The sequence below is a fragment of the Pelecanus crispus genome, chromosome Z (assembly GCF_030463565.1).
Source record: "Pelecanus crispus isolate bPelCri1 chromosome Z, bPelCri1.pri, whole genome shotgun sequence".
Lineage (NCBI taxonomy): Eukaryota > Metazoa > Chordata > Aves > Pelecaniformes > Pelecanidae > Pelecanus > Pelecanus crispus.
The window spans coordinates 70,463,863-70,477,346 of record NC_134676.1 but is presented as its reverse complement, the minus strand read 5'-3'; the positions used below and the strand labels follow the sequence as shown (position 1 = coordinate 70,477,346).

The 13,484-nt window shown below is 48.3% G+C and overlaps 1 protein-coding gene across 1 annotated transcript; it reads left to right on the top strand.

Annotated features, from left to right (window-relative positions):
- The first annotated feature begins 5,498 nt into the window (after positions 1-5,498).
- Positions 5,499-12,554, top strand: XPA (XPA, DNA damage recognition and repair factor). Its single transcript, XM_075726623.1, is given in 7 exon segments — positions 5,499-5,691; positions 6,082-6,110; positions 6,112-6,205; positions 8,265-8,370; positions 9,962-10,127; positions 10,789-10,906; positions 12,373-12,554. Coding segments are annotated over 7 exon segments (855 nt in total). The 3' UTR covers positions 12,522-12,554.
- The last annotated feature ends 930 nt before the right edge of the window (positions 12,555-13,484 follow it).

The following is a 13,484-nucleotide window of genomic DNA, read 5'->3' as shown; positions in this document are numbered from 1 at the left end:
AGTTGAGACAGGTCTTCAAACCCATTTCCATAGCATCTCCTCTACCAGCCATTGGTGGGGCAAGAAAAACCTCCCAGTACCTTACTTTCAGAAAAAAATACATAGTTCCCTACTTTCCTATAATGTTTTTATTCTTGGTATTGAAGATACCAAATTGTCAAAGGCTGCCATGCCACAGTTACAGAATATGTTTGTTCTTTTGCCACAGTTTCCCATTCTTTATGTGCATGGAAGAGAAAGATGATTTTCCTGGTAAAACAGTGAAAGAGGATTCCTCTTTCTGGATTGCCAATCAACAACAGAAGTGTGCAGCAGCTTTGTGGCAATGTCTGAAACAGTAAAAAGCAGCATTTTTTCATCATGCCTTGACATTTTCCTGTTCACAGATGTGAAACCAGTATTTTCCATTGATATTAAAAGCAAACATATTAAAGTCCTATTCAGTAGAAGTAATAAAACAGAAAAGTCATGTACAATGCTAGCAAATAAAAGAGATTTACATCATAATTTCACATTCTGTCATCTTCTGTAACAAGAAAATAATAACAAACTTGCATTAAGATCTCCTGTCAGGGAAGAATGCCAATTTTTGTCTTTAAACATTTACACTTCAATTCTTGACTACCTGTTCTTTTCAGATCTGTTGCTCAAGCATTCAACACTTTATGTGTTTCCTCCATTATCTATCTGTTCCCATTATATATCTGTTCAACCAAGATTATATACATCAATTGGGAGATGATAAATAGACCGTGAAGACAGGTCACATTACTATGAAAATCCCCTCCTACAGGTAGTGAGCAAATGAGAAAATCTCACAGAGAGATGACAAACTTCATTTACTCTGCGTGTCCCATTCTGTCCAACAGGATGATTCACTGCATGTCTCTGATCCATGAGCTATGGCATAGGTGAATTCAGAAAGAGAACATACAAAACCAAGCAGGTGCACTCTCTGGTTTTAACAAGTTCCCTTCATTTCTCATAGGTCACGTGCTTCTTTTTCAGCAAGACGCCAGCAATACTTCGCCATTTATTTATTTAAGGTAACGTAAGAAATGGGTGTATCAAACTAAAAACCAGATGGAAATATAATCGCAAAGGGCATTTTTGGCCTTACATCCCTAAGGATGCAACTGAACTGTTCTCTCCCATAAAAGCATTTGAAGTCATTGGACAAAATCCAATGCCTTAGTCATGCTAAGAGGCAGCAGCCAACAGCCTGTGTGCATTGGCTGGTCAGTTGCTGGCTACAGAATTCAAATGGGGCTAAAATTGGTGCTACCACCTGAACCGTCAAACAGAGGGAGAGGGAGAGGGGATGGGGGGCGGGTACAAGAGATTTCTCTCCACAGGCGCTCCCTTCAACAGACAAACCCATAGAAAAGTAAGACTTTGTTAGATCTGTTTCTCATGGAACAAATATTGTTACTGAGGGAGAACAGCAGCTGCTCTGTAAGTAACTCCCAGGGTAGATGAACATTGAGTCTAGTTTGAAAGACCCCATCACACAGGCTTCCTTGCTAATTATGTGGCTCCAGGTGTTTAAGTACCAGTTACAGCATGGTTCTCCATAAATACAGAGGAAGAGGTGTACTGCCTCGGATGAAGAACCTGTTCAGTCCAAAGTCCCGTTTCCACCACAGGCGAACATCAAGGGAAGAGGAAAAACAAGGCAAATATATGATACGTCCTCTGCAACATTCCTACAGCCTCCAACCACTTTCAGCTCTGGGGATTTCCTGAGCCTTAGGGGGTGTTTGTTCACTCACTCTCAACACAGCCCTCTTCGAAATACCTGGCCGCTTTCCCCTGCACCCCAGAGAAACACCCTGCACCCAGTGTGCCATTCAGAAAGGCACTGCACACAGCCACCCCCATGTCACTGTGCGAAGAACCATCTCCTCGTGTTTGAGCCTGGCTCCCACTACCACAAATCTGATGGTTTGTACTCAAAAAGTCAATTGCCACCCACCCTCTCCAAGTTACTCAGGCTGTGACAGGCCTCAGGCATATCCTCCCTCAGTAATTTCTTTTGAGTGAAAACTCCGAGCCTACTCAGTTGTTCCTTTCAAGGGACACGAAGCCAGACAGCTGTGCATCCTTGTTATCCTTTTCCAGTGCCAGTATTTCCTTTCTAAGTAGCAGGAAACACAACTGGGCACAATGCTCATGGTACGAGCTCACCAGAGATTTGTGGAGTGCCGTAAGTATGTTCCCTCTTTTGTTCTCGGTCCCTTTCTTTAAAACGTGCCTTGCTTTTCCAAGCACCAAGATGGTGTTTATGCAGGCCACACATACTCAAAGTCTCGCTCCTGAGTGGCAGCAACCAATTCAGATATCGCTACCGTTTGTGTGAAGTCAGGACTAGGTCTCCACACATACATCATCCTGCGCTTATCTACTGTGTATTTAATCTACTTTTTTACTGCCTAGTCACCCCCAATTCTTCACAGATGCCCCTCACCCCTGCTAACTTTAAAAAGTTTTGCACAGTCAGCAAACATTCTCATCGTGCTGCTCACCGTTTTCTCCGAGGGAGCGATGAGTTGACAAGCACTGCTTAGCTGCCTCCCTGCACTCAGCTACTTGCTGATGCGGTTCTCTGTGGCTATGAAATAATGCATGTCTACACTTGCCAATTAATGGCAGCTACTTTTTAACACATGGCTACCAGCAGCCAAGTAATATCAAGTATTACTTGGCATATAGCACCTGAAGAACTATCTAAAACACAAGATACCATTATGATTATTAACTCGCATGCAGCCATTAAGCCATGCGTGTTTAATATTAAACATGAGCATTATTGCATGACCAGAGGAGTGCATGTGGGAGAGTTTGTAACCCCCTGCTAATGCATAACTATTAGTTTTACTACCTCCTCATGACCATGAAAATTAGGAGCGCTGTATTTGATTCACTGGGGTCAGAAGCAGAGCTGGGGAGAATATTCTGCTGTGACTGCCCAGTCATGCTGACCCTGAGAAAAACAAAAAAGCCTCCACTATATGTTTCTAAAACAGTTTCACTTAGTAAAGCACTAGCTGCATTGCACGGATAGTTGCGGCCCACAGCCAATTTTGTCTGAGTGCCTTGCCTCTGCATTTGCTTTTGTTTATATCTTCTGATTTCCTTTTAATACTAATTCCAGTTCGGTTGCATAATAACCGTGTCCTTCTGCCCTTAAAACCCTTACACAGGGTCCCAAACTTGACTTCACTTTAACGCAGTTTTGGTTTGTGAATGGTACAGAACTATTTGTTAACCCCCAAGCACAACACAGAAGTTCACTCTTCCCTAAATTTCAGCTCCTACAGAACAAGGGGGAAAAAACAGTGACATCAGAACAAAATAAGGAATCCTAATATATGTGTGTTTGCTTTTCAAGTAGACAATTCCATTCCCAAGCCATCTAGTAAACACTTTGCTTCCAACTACTTTTATTTTACTTACTTGTATTTATTCACCTCTTTGTAAGTCCACCGTCAGTCAGTCCAAAGGAGAGAGTAATGAGGTTGGAGAAATGTGTGTTCATATGGTACCATTCCATAAGCTGCTTCCTGTAGGCCAGGATTACAATTTGTATTTTCATCTGTTAAATAAATACCTTGTGTTAGAGGCCCTCCTCTTTTTGACTGTGAAAGGTATTTGGACACGTTCATTGTGGCACTTTTCCAACTTTATACAGACACTGGAAAGCAATCTCGCTGAAAGTGGACAGTTCAGTATGACTCGGTTATTAATAATTTTAAGGAAGAGGTTCTGTGATCTGTGACAACAGAGGTATTTTAATGGACGGGAGGAACTACCTACCACCACTCATGCAAATATCTGAACCACTTAAAATGTCTTCATCTGCGTTTAAAAAAAAAAAAAAAAAAGAGAAAAATTTAAAAAAAAACAACTCCCGGAAGCAGGATGTTCTTTTCACAGCGTGTACAGCACACTCTGCTGGCTGCTGTTGAAAGTTAATACCAAGCACGGACGACGTGCTAAAAAAGAAATAAAATGTTTTTCGAGACAGCAGAAACACAGTCTGTGCAGGTAATTACTGTGGGTAGTGAGGACTGGAACGGAGGAAGCACTGGGGATGCATTCCGAGGGCAGCAGGGAAGGGTTGGCAGGAAATTAATTTGGTTTGATGGAGGAGGGGGACCGCTGCGGGAGGAAGGCTTCTTTCTGTGCCGTAAGGTCACACCGGCGGGGTCCGGGGGCAGGGGGGCAAGCTGGGTGTCCCAATGCCTTCGCTGCTGTCGCTTCAAGGACAGGGCAGGCGCTGCCTAAGGGAGAGGCGAGGGTGGCCGGCCGTGCAGCGTTAAGCTGGCTTTATATGCAAGTGGCTTAGAGCCACATTTGCATGACAAAGCCATTTACGTCTATCCCATCAATGAGGAAGGCTGCAGCCTCCATTTATTCTCCCTTCGCTCCTCCGCGGGGATCACGCGCCGCCGGTGAAGGTAGCGAAGGGGATTTTGGCAGGGAAGCCGCCAGCCCCCGGTGCCGAGGAGGGTTCGGAGGGCCCGGGGGCCGCGAGCAGCCATGGCACCCCTGAGGAACGCTTGTCAGGGGAGCAAGCGTGGTGGCAGCGGCTCGGGCAGGCCCGCCGAGGCGGGGCAGGGCAGGGCAGGGCAGGCGGCCCCGCGGCGGGGGTCACGGCAGGCAGGCTACCCCCGCAGCGGCACAGCCCTTGCAGGGGAGGGGAGGCCCGGGCGCCCCTGACGGGACACCCGCCCGCCGCGGGCTGCCGGGCGCTGCCACGTCCATCTTGCGGCGAGGCGAGGCGAGGCCGGGCCGGGCCGCCACAGGCCTGCGGGCGGGCCGGGGCGGCGCGGCCCGGACAAAAGGGGCACCCGCTGGGTGACGCTGCCGTACGGCGTGCTGGGTTTTTTGGGGTTTTTTTTTTGTGGGTTTTTTTTTTGGTGGTTGGTTTTTTTCTTTTTTTTTTTTTTTTTTACAGGGGCGCTCAAGTCTGACGCGCAGGTTGGTGCAGAAAGCGCTCGAAACGGCACACGCGGCCCAGCGCGGAAATCGCAGGGTCATCGGCTCCCCTCCCCCGCCCCGCCCCGCCCCGCCAAACCCAGATCCCCCTCCCCCCCCCCCCCCCCCGGTCCCGGTCTCGCCGCGGCCGGGCCCCCTCCCGCCACCCCCCAACTCCCCGGGCCGGGCGGTGTCCCCGTCCCCCCCCCCCCCCCCCCCGCGGCCGGGCGCCACGCGGGCCGCAGCCCCCGCCCCGCCGGGCCCCGCGCGCCCCCTCGCCCCCCTCCCCCCCGCTTCCCGGCGCCCCCCGCGCGGCGCGGGGCGGGGCCCGCCGTGGCGGTGCGGGGAGGCGAGGCGGCGGCTGCGCGCCTGCGCGGGGGCCTCGCCCCTTTCGCCCCCTCCCCCGCCTCCCTCTGTGCGCAGGCGCAGTGCGGCGGCGGCTCGGCGAGGGGAAGGGCGAGTCGCCGCTGCCGGAGCGGGGGGGATTCGCGGGGCTCCGCGGCTCCGCCGCCGCCGCCATGGCGGGCGCGGCCCCGGCCCCGGCCCCAGCTGAGGAAGAGGAGGAAAAGGAGGAAAAGGAAGAGGCTTCGACAGCGGCGGGCGGGCGGGCGCCACTCTCGGCGGCGGCGCTGGCGAAGATCGAGCGGAACCGGCAGCGGGCGCTGGCACTGCGGCAGGCGCGGCTGGCGGCCCGGCCCTACCCTGCCGCAGGTCGGATGGCGGCGGCGGCGGACGGGCCCGGCCTCGCCGGGCGGCTCCCCGCGCCCTTTTTTCTTCTCAGGGGACGGGGGTGGGGGGTGGGGGGGGGGAAACCGGGAAAGGTGGGGGGGGAGGGCGCCGCGGCGCCGTTGGGCGCGAGGCGGCGGGAAGGGCGGGAAGGGGGGGGGGGGGGAGGGGGGGAGCGGGGAGGGGGGGGGGGAAGCCGCCGCCGCGGCGCGCGAGGGCCCCCCCTCCCCCCCACGTGGGGGGAGGGGGGCCCTCGCGCGCGCGCGGCGCGGCCCCCCGCCTCGCGCCGCGGGGGTGCGCGCGCCGTGCGCGCGCCCCCTGCCGGCGGCGGCTCCCGCCGCGGCGTTAACGCGGCGTCTGGTTCGTCTTGTGCAGGCGGCGTGCGGGCGCGGGCCCGGCCCCCCCCCCAAGGTCGTCGACACGGGAGGGGGCTTCTTCCTGGAGGAGGAGGAGGAGGAGGAAGAGCCTGGCGCCGCCGAGAAAATCGTGCGTCCCCCCGGTAAAGGAACGCTCGAGGGGGCCGTGCAGGAAGGAGGCGGCGGGAGGAGGCGGTGCCGCGTGCGTGGAGCTGGCGGGGGAGGGCAGGAAGGCGCGGGGGCGACAGTGAGCGCCTTTGGGCTGAGCGGCAGGGCGGGTTGGGCGCCTTTTTTTTTTTTTTTTCCCGGGCTTTTTTTTTCCTCCCTTTCTTCCTTTCCCCCTCCCCCCTCCTTCCCCCCCCCCCCCCCCCTCCTGCCTTCTTCCTTCTAACGCCTGTTTCTGGATGCGCTCGATTTCTGGCGCCTCCGATTCTTTTAGCATTAAAGCGGCTAGCAAATGCGCCGTAATGAAAAACGAAGACTTTTAAGCCGCGGAAGTGGGACACGGTCTGTGCGCTCGGGTATAGCAGTTTTTTCCTTTTTCGATAAACGTTATTTCCACCATTTATTTTGGGATTTTGAATTCTAAGACCGAAATAAGTATAAATCCGCGCGGCTTCATCGGTTCTGGGAATTTTGGGGTTGGTATCGTTTATGCCAAGATCAGAGCGCTGCTGCAGTGCCAGGTTTTATCGTTATAAAACGTACTGACGCCGCGTTGCTGATCATTTGGCGGAGGATTTCGACATATTGGCTTGCGATATTCTGCCTCCAAAAAGCAAATGGAGAAGTAAGGATCCCAAAATAGATTCACTTTCTTCTCTGGGATTGTCTTTGTCTTGCTTTGTTCAGCTCTGAATCAGCTGCAGGGCTGCTGGTGCAGTGTATCTCTTTGTTAGAAATCGCCACCAGATTTCATTAAGAGTGTAAACAACTAGCAGCCGTACTTCTTCTGAGGGGCTAACGTTTAACAATAAATTGAGTAGATCTGGGATGCTTTTGCGATGGGGGTATTTTTGCTGTGTAATTCATAACGTCATTGTCTTAATAAAACGTCTTTATGTTCGGGAGTACTGCCTTAAATGATGAAATGTGATGTAAGCATGGCTATGTGAAGTACTGAGCATCCACTGTCGCTAGCAGGACTGAATTGGCATAAAATGTCGTCTTTGCTAGATGGAACCTGCTATAAATGCAAATGCAATTAAAAATGTATGGTGCTGCATGTCAAGTATTAATCTTCTGTTTCAGGTATTGTTAATATTCTGCAGCATTACCTCACTTTTGGCTCGTGAAATTGTATAAAAATGTCGATATTCTGCTAGAATTACAATGTTACTGTTAAAAGGATGGTTCCTTCTAGCTGCGTTACCTGAATCGGTGTTTTTTGGTGTCACATGGAATGTAAAGCAGATGGCGATGACGCTGGAGGTGATCTACCCGGCGAGGATGAGGCCAGCAGCGATGGCCGGCACTGGGATGAGTCTGGGCTTGGAGCAGTGCTGAGAGGGCTTGGGGAGAGGATTGTAGTGGAGCTCCATCCCCATTCCACTCCTAGCAGCTCTCTGGCCATCCACCTCCATTTCTGCCGGCTGGAATGGACGCACGAGCCTTGCCAACTGCCCCAGGCCTCCGTTGAGCTTGTTTAGGGAGAGGCAGGTGTGGCTGAGCTAGGAAGAAAACCGGAGCAGAGCTGAGAGGACTATGATGCCAGTGCAGCTCCGGTACTGCTTCCTGCTCTAGCCACACTCTTCGAACTGCATCCCCTTCTCTGCTTCATCCCGTTCTTGCCTGCACGTCCTCTGTAAATCAGGACGTATTTTAGAGGGCTGGAACGGAGGAAGCTGTAGGAGGGGATATGAAGCACTTTACTGGGGAAATGCGGAGAATTTTTTTTTTTTTTTTTTAAACAATGGCTAAGTCGAAACAAATGTGTGCATTTCAATGTTGAAATCCAATACTTAATACAGTGAACCTTCCAGCAAGAAAAGAAATACACCAGCAGAGGTGGGATTGCATGGTAATGGGTTTGAATTTGTACTGTATCTTTCTGGAAAGCTTCCATAGAGGAGTGAAACTGGTCTGTACCGAGTATTATAAGAACTATAATGTAAAATTTAGTAAAATTGCTTGTAATACCAATTCCAGATGTTTGTTTTTAACATGGTAGTTCCTTTAAAAAAAAAAATTTCTTTCCATTAGCACCTGTACTAGAATTTGACTATCTCATCTGTGGAGACTGTGGCAAAGAATTCATGGATTCCTACCTTATGCAGCACTTTGATTGGGCAACATGTGATAATTGCAGGTATTACAAATAATCAGGAGAGGGAAGCTTTATTTTATGTAAAGATTGCTGGCTATAATTTAGTTAATTATAGTTCTCTTTAATTAAAGAGGCTGTCAGCAAAGAGACATTTTTCAGTAACTTAATACTTACTGAAAAAGTAAATGGAAGTTGAGTGATAATCTCTATTTTTTGTTATGGGAGTGAAGGACAGCAGCATTGTCTCATGAGCCTGTCTTAGGATAGGGGACGTCAATAGATTTTTTTGCATAACATTATGGAAGCATGATGTCTTGAGCAGTTAGTGTGTTTGTCAGCATGGAAGTTAATGTCTTCCGAAGCAGAGTGGGGATTAGGGGAGTGTTTGCTGTCCTAGTGAATTAACCCAAGTGAAGTTAGTACTTTGGTCAGCACGAGTGGGGTGGGAGCATGGCAGCCAAAGGGCAGAAGCCTCATGGGAGGTTACCATTTGACCTGCAGTGTAAGCGGGGGTTTGACCTTGAGCAGAAGGCAGTCTCTACCCTCTCTTATCTTCAACGCAGAAAACACTCCAAAAGCCATCAAGATACCCAGGGCAATGAAATGGGCTCTGAAGCAGCCAACCACCCAGAAGTGCAAGAACAAATGGGTGAATGGGAAAAAAAAAAAAAAAAAAGCTTACAGCTAGGAGTTCTGAGAGCTTCCCTGCTTGCTACGGGGAGCGGTCAGGGGTGTGTGAATGGAGTAGGCAGTTCACAGTCATTAGAGAGAGTGCTGTCTCCTGAAGGCAAGATGGGTGGAAAACGGACATTGAGGAGAGGGCTTGGAGCCTTGGGAGTGGTTTTCCTTCGGACTAAGTAGCCCTTGTAGCTGAACGTTTAGAGATTCCTTGGTGCATTAGCTTTTACTGTGAACTTTGGATTGTAGTAAAGCTGCATTTACAGCAGTACTTCCTTGATGACCGTTGCTAGTGCTTGCTGGTCGGCAGATTGTTCCGGCTCAAGCAATTCAAGTTGCACTTCAGTCAGGATTGCGTAAATGTAATTTTTTTCATTAACTCGTAAGTGCTGCTGTGGTTACGCAGTTTCATTATCTGTCTGGTAGAAGTTAGGATCTTTCAAGGTCTTTATTTTACGCTTCCTCTGCCTACTGTCTTGCCTTTGGAAACGAGCGCTCTGTCTGTGTTGCTACCCTGTTTCTGGGATCTGGAAGCATATGGAGTGTGTATATTCTCAGGTGATCTGGCCTGTCTCACATTACACATTCTTTCTTGACCATGTGTCAGGCTTGTACTTTTGTCCTCTTGAATTGCATCTGGGTTAGGTGAACACCTAAAATTACTCATACTCCTTTTCAGTTATTCCCACTTGTAAGAAAATAGAAGAAAAGCTCTTCTAGAAAAAAGAGGCTTCTCAGCCTATGTTTGCTCAAATGGGAGAATTTTTAAACTTAATTTCAGTAAACCTGTCCTGGAGTTTAGCTAGGTTGTTGGAATCCAAAGTTACTTGCATACATAAAAACTGAGAGGATGAGGGCTGCTTGTATTTCAGGAATGCTGGAAGTGGTGGGGACATAGATGTTAATAACGTGGTTTTCAGGTGTAGCTTTCTCATCATTATTTTACATCTTCCAGAGATGTTGAAGATAAACATAAGCTTATAACAAGGACAGAAGCAAAAGAAGAGTACCTTCTTAAAGACTGTGACTTAGACAAGAGGGAACCAGTGCTCAGATTCATTGTGAAGAAAAACCCTCATAATTCACGGTGGGGTGACATGAAACTTTATTTAAAACTACAGGTACAGAAACCGTTAGTATATTTCATGCCTCTTTTTGCCTTTGTACAACTTTGGTGGCCAAAATGGCATTACTTTTTTTCTGATTGCTGAATGATTTTGTCAAAGCTAAGTATATTATGTGTAGCTTGTGTATTATAGTTAAAATAAAGAGCTGTGGTCCAAATTCGTGAAGATGTCTGAGAGCATTTTAAAGATGTTTGTGGACCACAACCTTGGTGGTCTGCATAGTTACGGGTCATGAAGTGTGTGGCCTTTCGGTGCTGCTCTGACATGTGTGGGGCAGTTTCTGCTGTGTGTGGCCCTTTGTGGCCTCGTTTGTAGCTCTGCCCTCAGAGGCAGCAGGAAAAGCAAGTTGATCTGGTCTCTTGATTTCTTGTTCGCTGCTTTTAAAGGAATGCTGCTGCTTTAGTGGAATATGCACAAAATTAGAGCTGGGTTTGACTTTACTGAGTAAGTTACATCTAGCTGATACTAAAAAAAAATCACTGTTACCTCTTACTGTGGAAGGAATGCCATCTTTGCTGGTCAAGAGCAGAGAGATAGATGGGAGGCAGAGGCAAGATTGGGTTAACTTGTGTAGGGAAAAAATTAAATTTGTGAGTTAGAATAGTTTATTTTTATCGTTTCAGGGGAAAAAGAAACATTTATGTCCATCCTGTAGGTAATCAAGCGTTCTCTTGAAGTCTGGGGTAGTGAAGAATCATTGCAAGAAGCAAAGGAACTCCGCCGTGACAGCAGAGAGAAGATGAAACAGAAGAAGTTTGATAAGAAAGTTAAAGGTACAGGGTTAAACTTACATACTGCAGTATCTGAAGTAAAGCACAGTTCTGTTTGAGTTTGTTTCTGCATCTGATTAAAGTATTTAGAAAATCTTCAGTGTGGCAAAATGGAGGTTTTGAAGAGGTGTGTGGGTAAGCCCTGCGCAGTCTGGTCTGACCTCATAGGTGACTATTTTGGGCAGAGGGTTGGACTGGAGATCTGAGGTCCCCTTCCAACCTGAATTACCCTGTTGTCCTATGGACATGACAGAAGTGACAGAAATCAATTATGACGGTTCATTATGGGTTTTTTAAAATTTTTTGGTATGACCCAGAATGTGCCATAGCTCATTCCTGTTACTTCTCCTGACTCGCGGAGAACATAGATTTTTGTGGCAGTGGGTTATAATTCTGTCATACGTATGCCTTCAGGTGGAGTAACTGTAAATGAAGGTAGAAAATGCCTTTTCCCGCTGTTCACAGTATTCCCAGCTGCTGTTTTTACTGCTCATTAGCCTTGTTTTTTCCTGATAAATTAGTTGTTAGGAGAGTATTCAATGGGTAGGACTTCCGGAAAATACTTTCAGCCCAGACATGCTAGTAATTTTAAAAAAGACTGCATGTTTGCTTCTTCGCAAGAGCTGTGGCTTACCATGGTGTCTGCGCTGCCCATGGCGTCCGTGCTTTGCTTCGGGTGGGCATTCACAGAGGCAGAAAGCTCCAGCTGTCTGTACTGGTATTGTCTGGAGGAGGCAGAGTGTGAGACAGAGCAAATAAACCCCTGTCTTGACGGCTGGGGTTCAGCGCGCAGAAGGACTGGCAGCAGGCTGCAGCCCGGATGCCAGAGCTCAGCCCAAGTACAGGCCTTAATGCAAGGAAGTTTGCAGCCTGACCGGTTGGGCTCAAAATGTGGCTACATGTTGCTGTTTGGGATGCTTGCCACCCGCTTGCAACATCCAGATAATACCTTGGGCTCAACTGCCAGCCCGCGCTCTCTTGAAATGCTGCTGACTTCACTGCGGCTGCTGCGGAGGCAATGCACATTGCTGGGCATAAGGCTTAGAGAATGCCAAGTCATTTGGGAGGCTTACTGTGACCTGAATGAAAAGTACTCCTTCTTGGTCATGTAAAACAATGAGGTGCTTTATAAAAACTTTTCCTCTGCATTCCACCTACCCCTTTTAGATCTTTTGAATGGCTTCGTGTAAAAAGGCAGTGGGCAACATGTACTTAGTCCAGATGGAAAATCTCCTGTGAAATCTCATGGCAGTGTAGTCCTTATTCTTTAAAATATGCAAACGAGGTGAAGATTGCAAGGCAAGTCAAAGCTTGTTCTTGCAACAGCAGATTCTCACCCAAGACTTGTGGAAGACAGGCAACAGGCAGATTGTTGTCTGTAGTCTTCCAGAAAGGTGGTTGTCTTGAGTTTTGTTAACTATTATTTAAGATTTATTAAAATCTTAACATGTTCTTATATTTCTTATCAGAACTCCGCCGTGCCGTGAGGAGTAGTTTGTGGAAGAAAGAAGCTAGAATCCATGAACATGATTATGGACCAGAAGAAAACATTGATGAAGATACATATAAAAAGACCTGTACTGTCTGTGGCCATGAATTAACTTACGAGAAGATGTAGTGGTTTTTTTTGTTTGGGTGTTTTTTTGATTTTTTTTTTTTTTTTAATTTCATTATCTTTGTAATGTTATTTTGTATTAAAGTAAAATAAATGCTAATTATGAACAAGCTGTTGCCAAATTCTATGAAGAACGATGTTCCTCAGTTGCAAGAAGCTCTGTACAGAACAATAAACTTTGGCATTTAAGCTAGATCATGGTATAGAATGTAACACATCTTTAACAGTTCAATAAATTGGTACCTTGTAGGCTAAAAGATAAGTTGGTATAGTTCTAATTCATACGCTGATGAAACAAAGGTGAACTTCCCACTGTTTGCCTGCTTCCATTAGAGGAGGAAGGCTCCATGTTCTGTCCCAGGGGTTACTGGTTGTGGGCGGGCAGAGGGCAGCTAGCTGGTAAAGCACCTCCTCTGGGGCTTGGGGGCGGTGGCATGGGGCGGGTCCTCCTTCTGCTCCCATTTGGAAACTTGACTCCACTAAAGGAGAATTCTGGTTGGTTCTCTCTCAAAAGCAAAGCGCATGCTCCTGGGAAGGTTCTGGCACATCTCCACCATGTTTCATAGGGGAGAGTCCTTACATGTACCCTCTACTGCCTCCACCCCCCAAGTTTTGGACCAGACACCACAGTGGCTGTTACAACTTCACCCTTTTCATTTACAAATTTCTGACAAACACCTATCCTTGGGGGGGAGGCAGGGGAGTAGCAGTCCAAGGTAGATCTCTCCAAGGGCGCCTGAATGATGTTTGCTTTCAGTGGAGGGTGGATTTACTTTCAAGCTCAAATTTCAACTCTTCGGTTCTTGCAGCTGTTGTGGAAATGGCTGAAGTGAAGGAACAGCCTCTGGGCAGGGGCTCTGCATTTGTTTGCCATCGTAAATAGAGCAGATCTGTGTACTTCTTAGGGGAGCCTGGGCCACTGTGGCTGTGCAGAAGGGAAATGTTAGAGGAGGAGAGGCGTCGGGG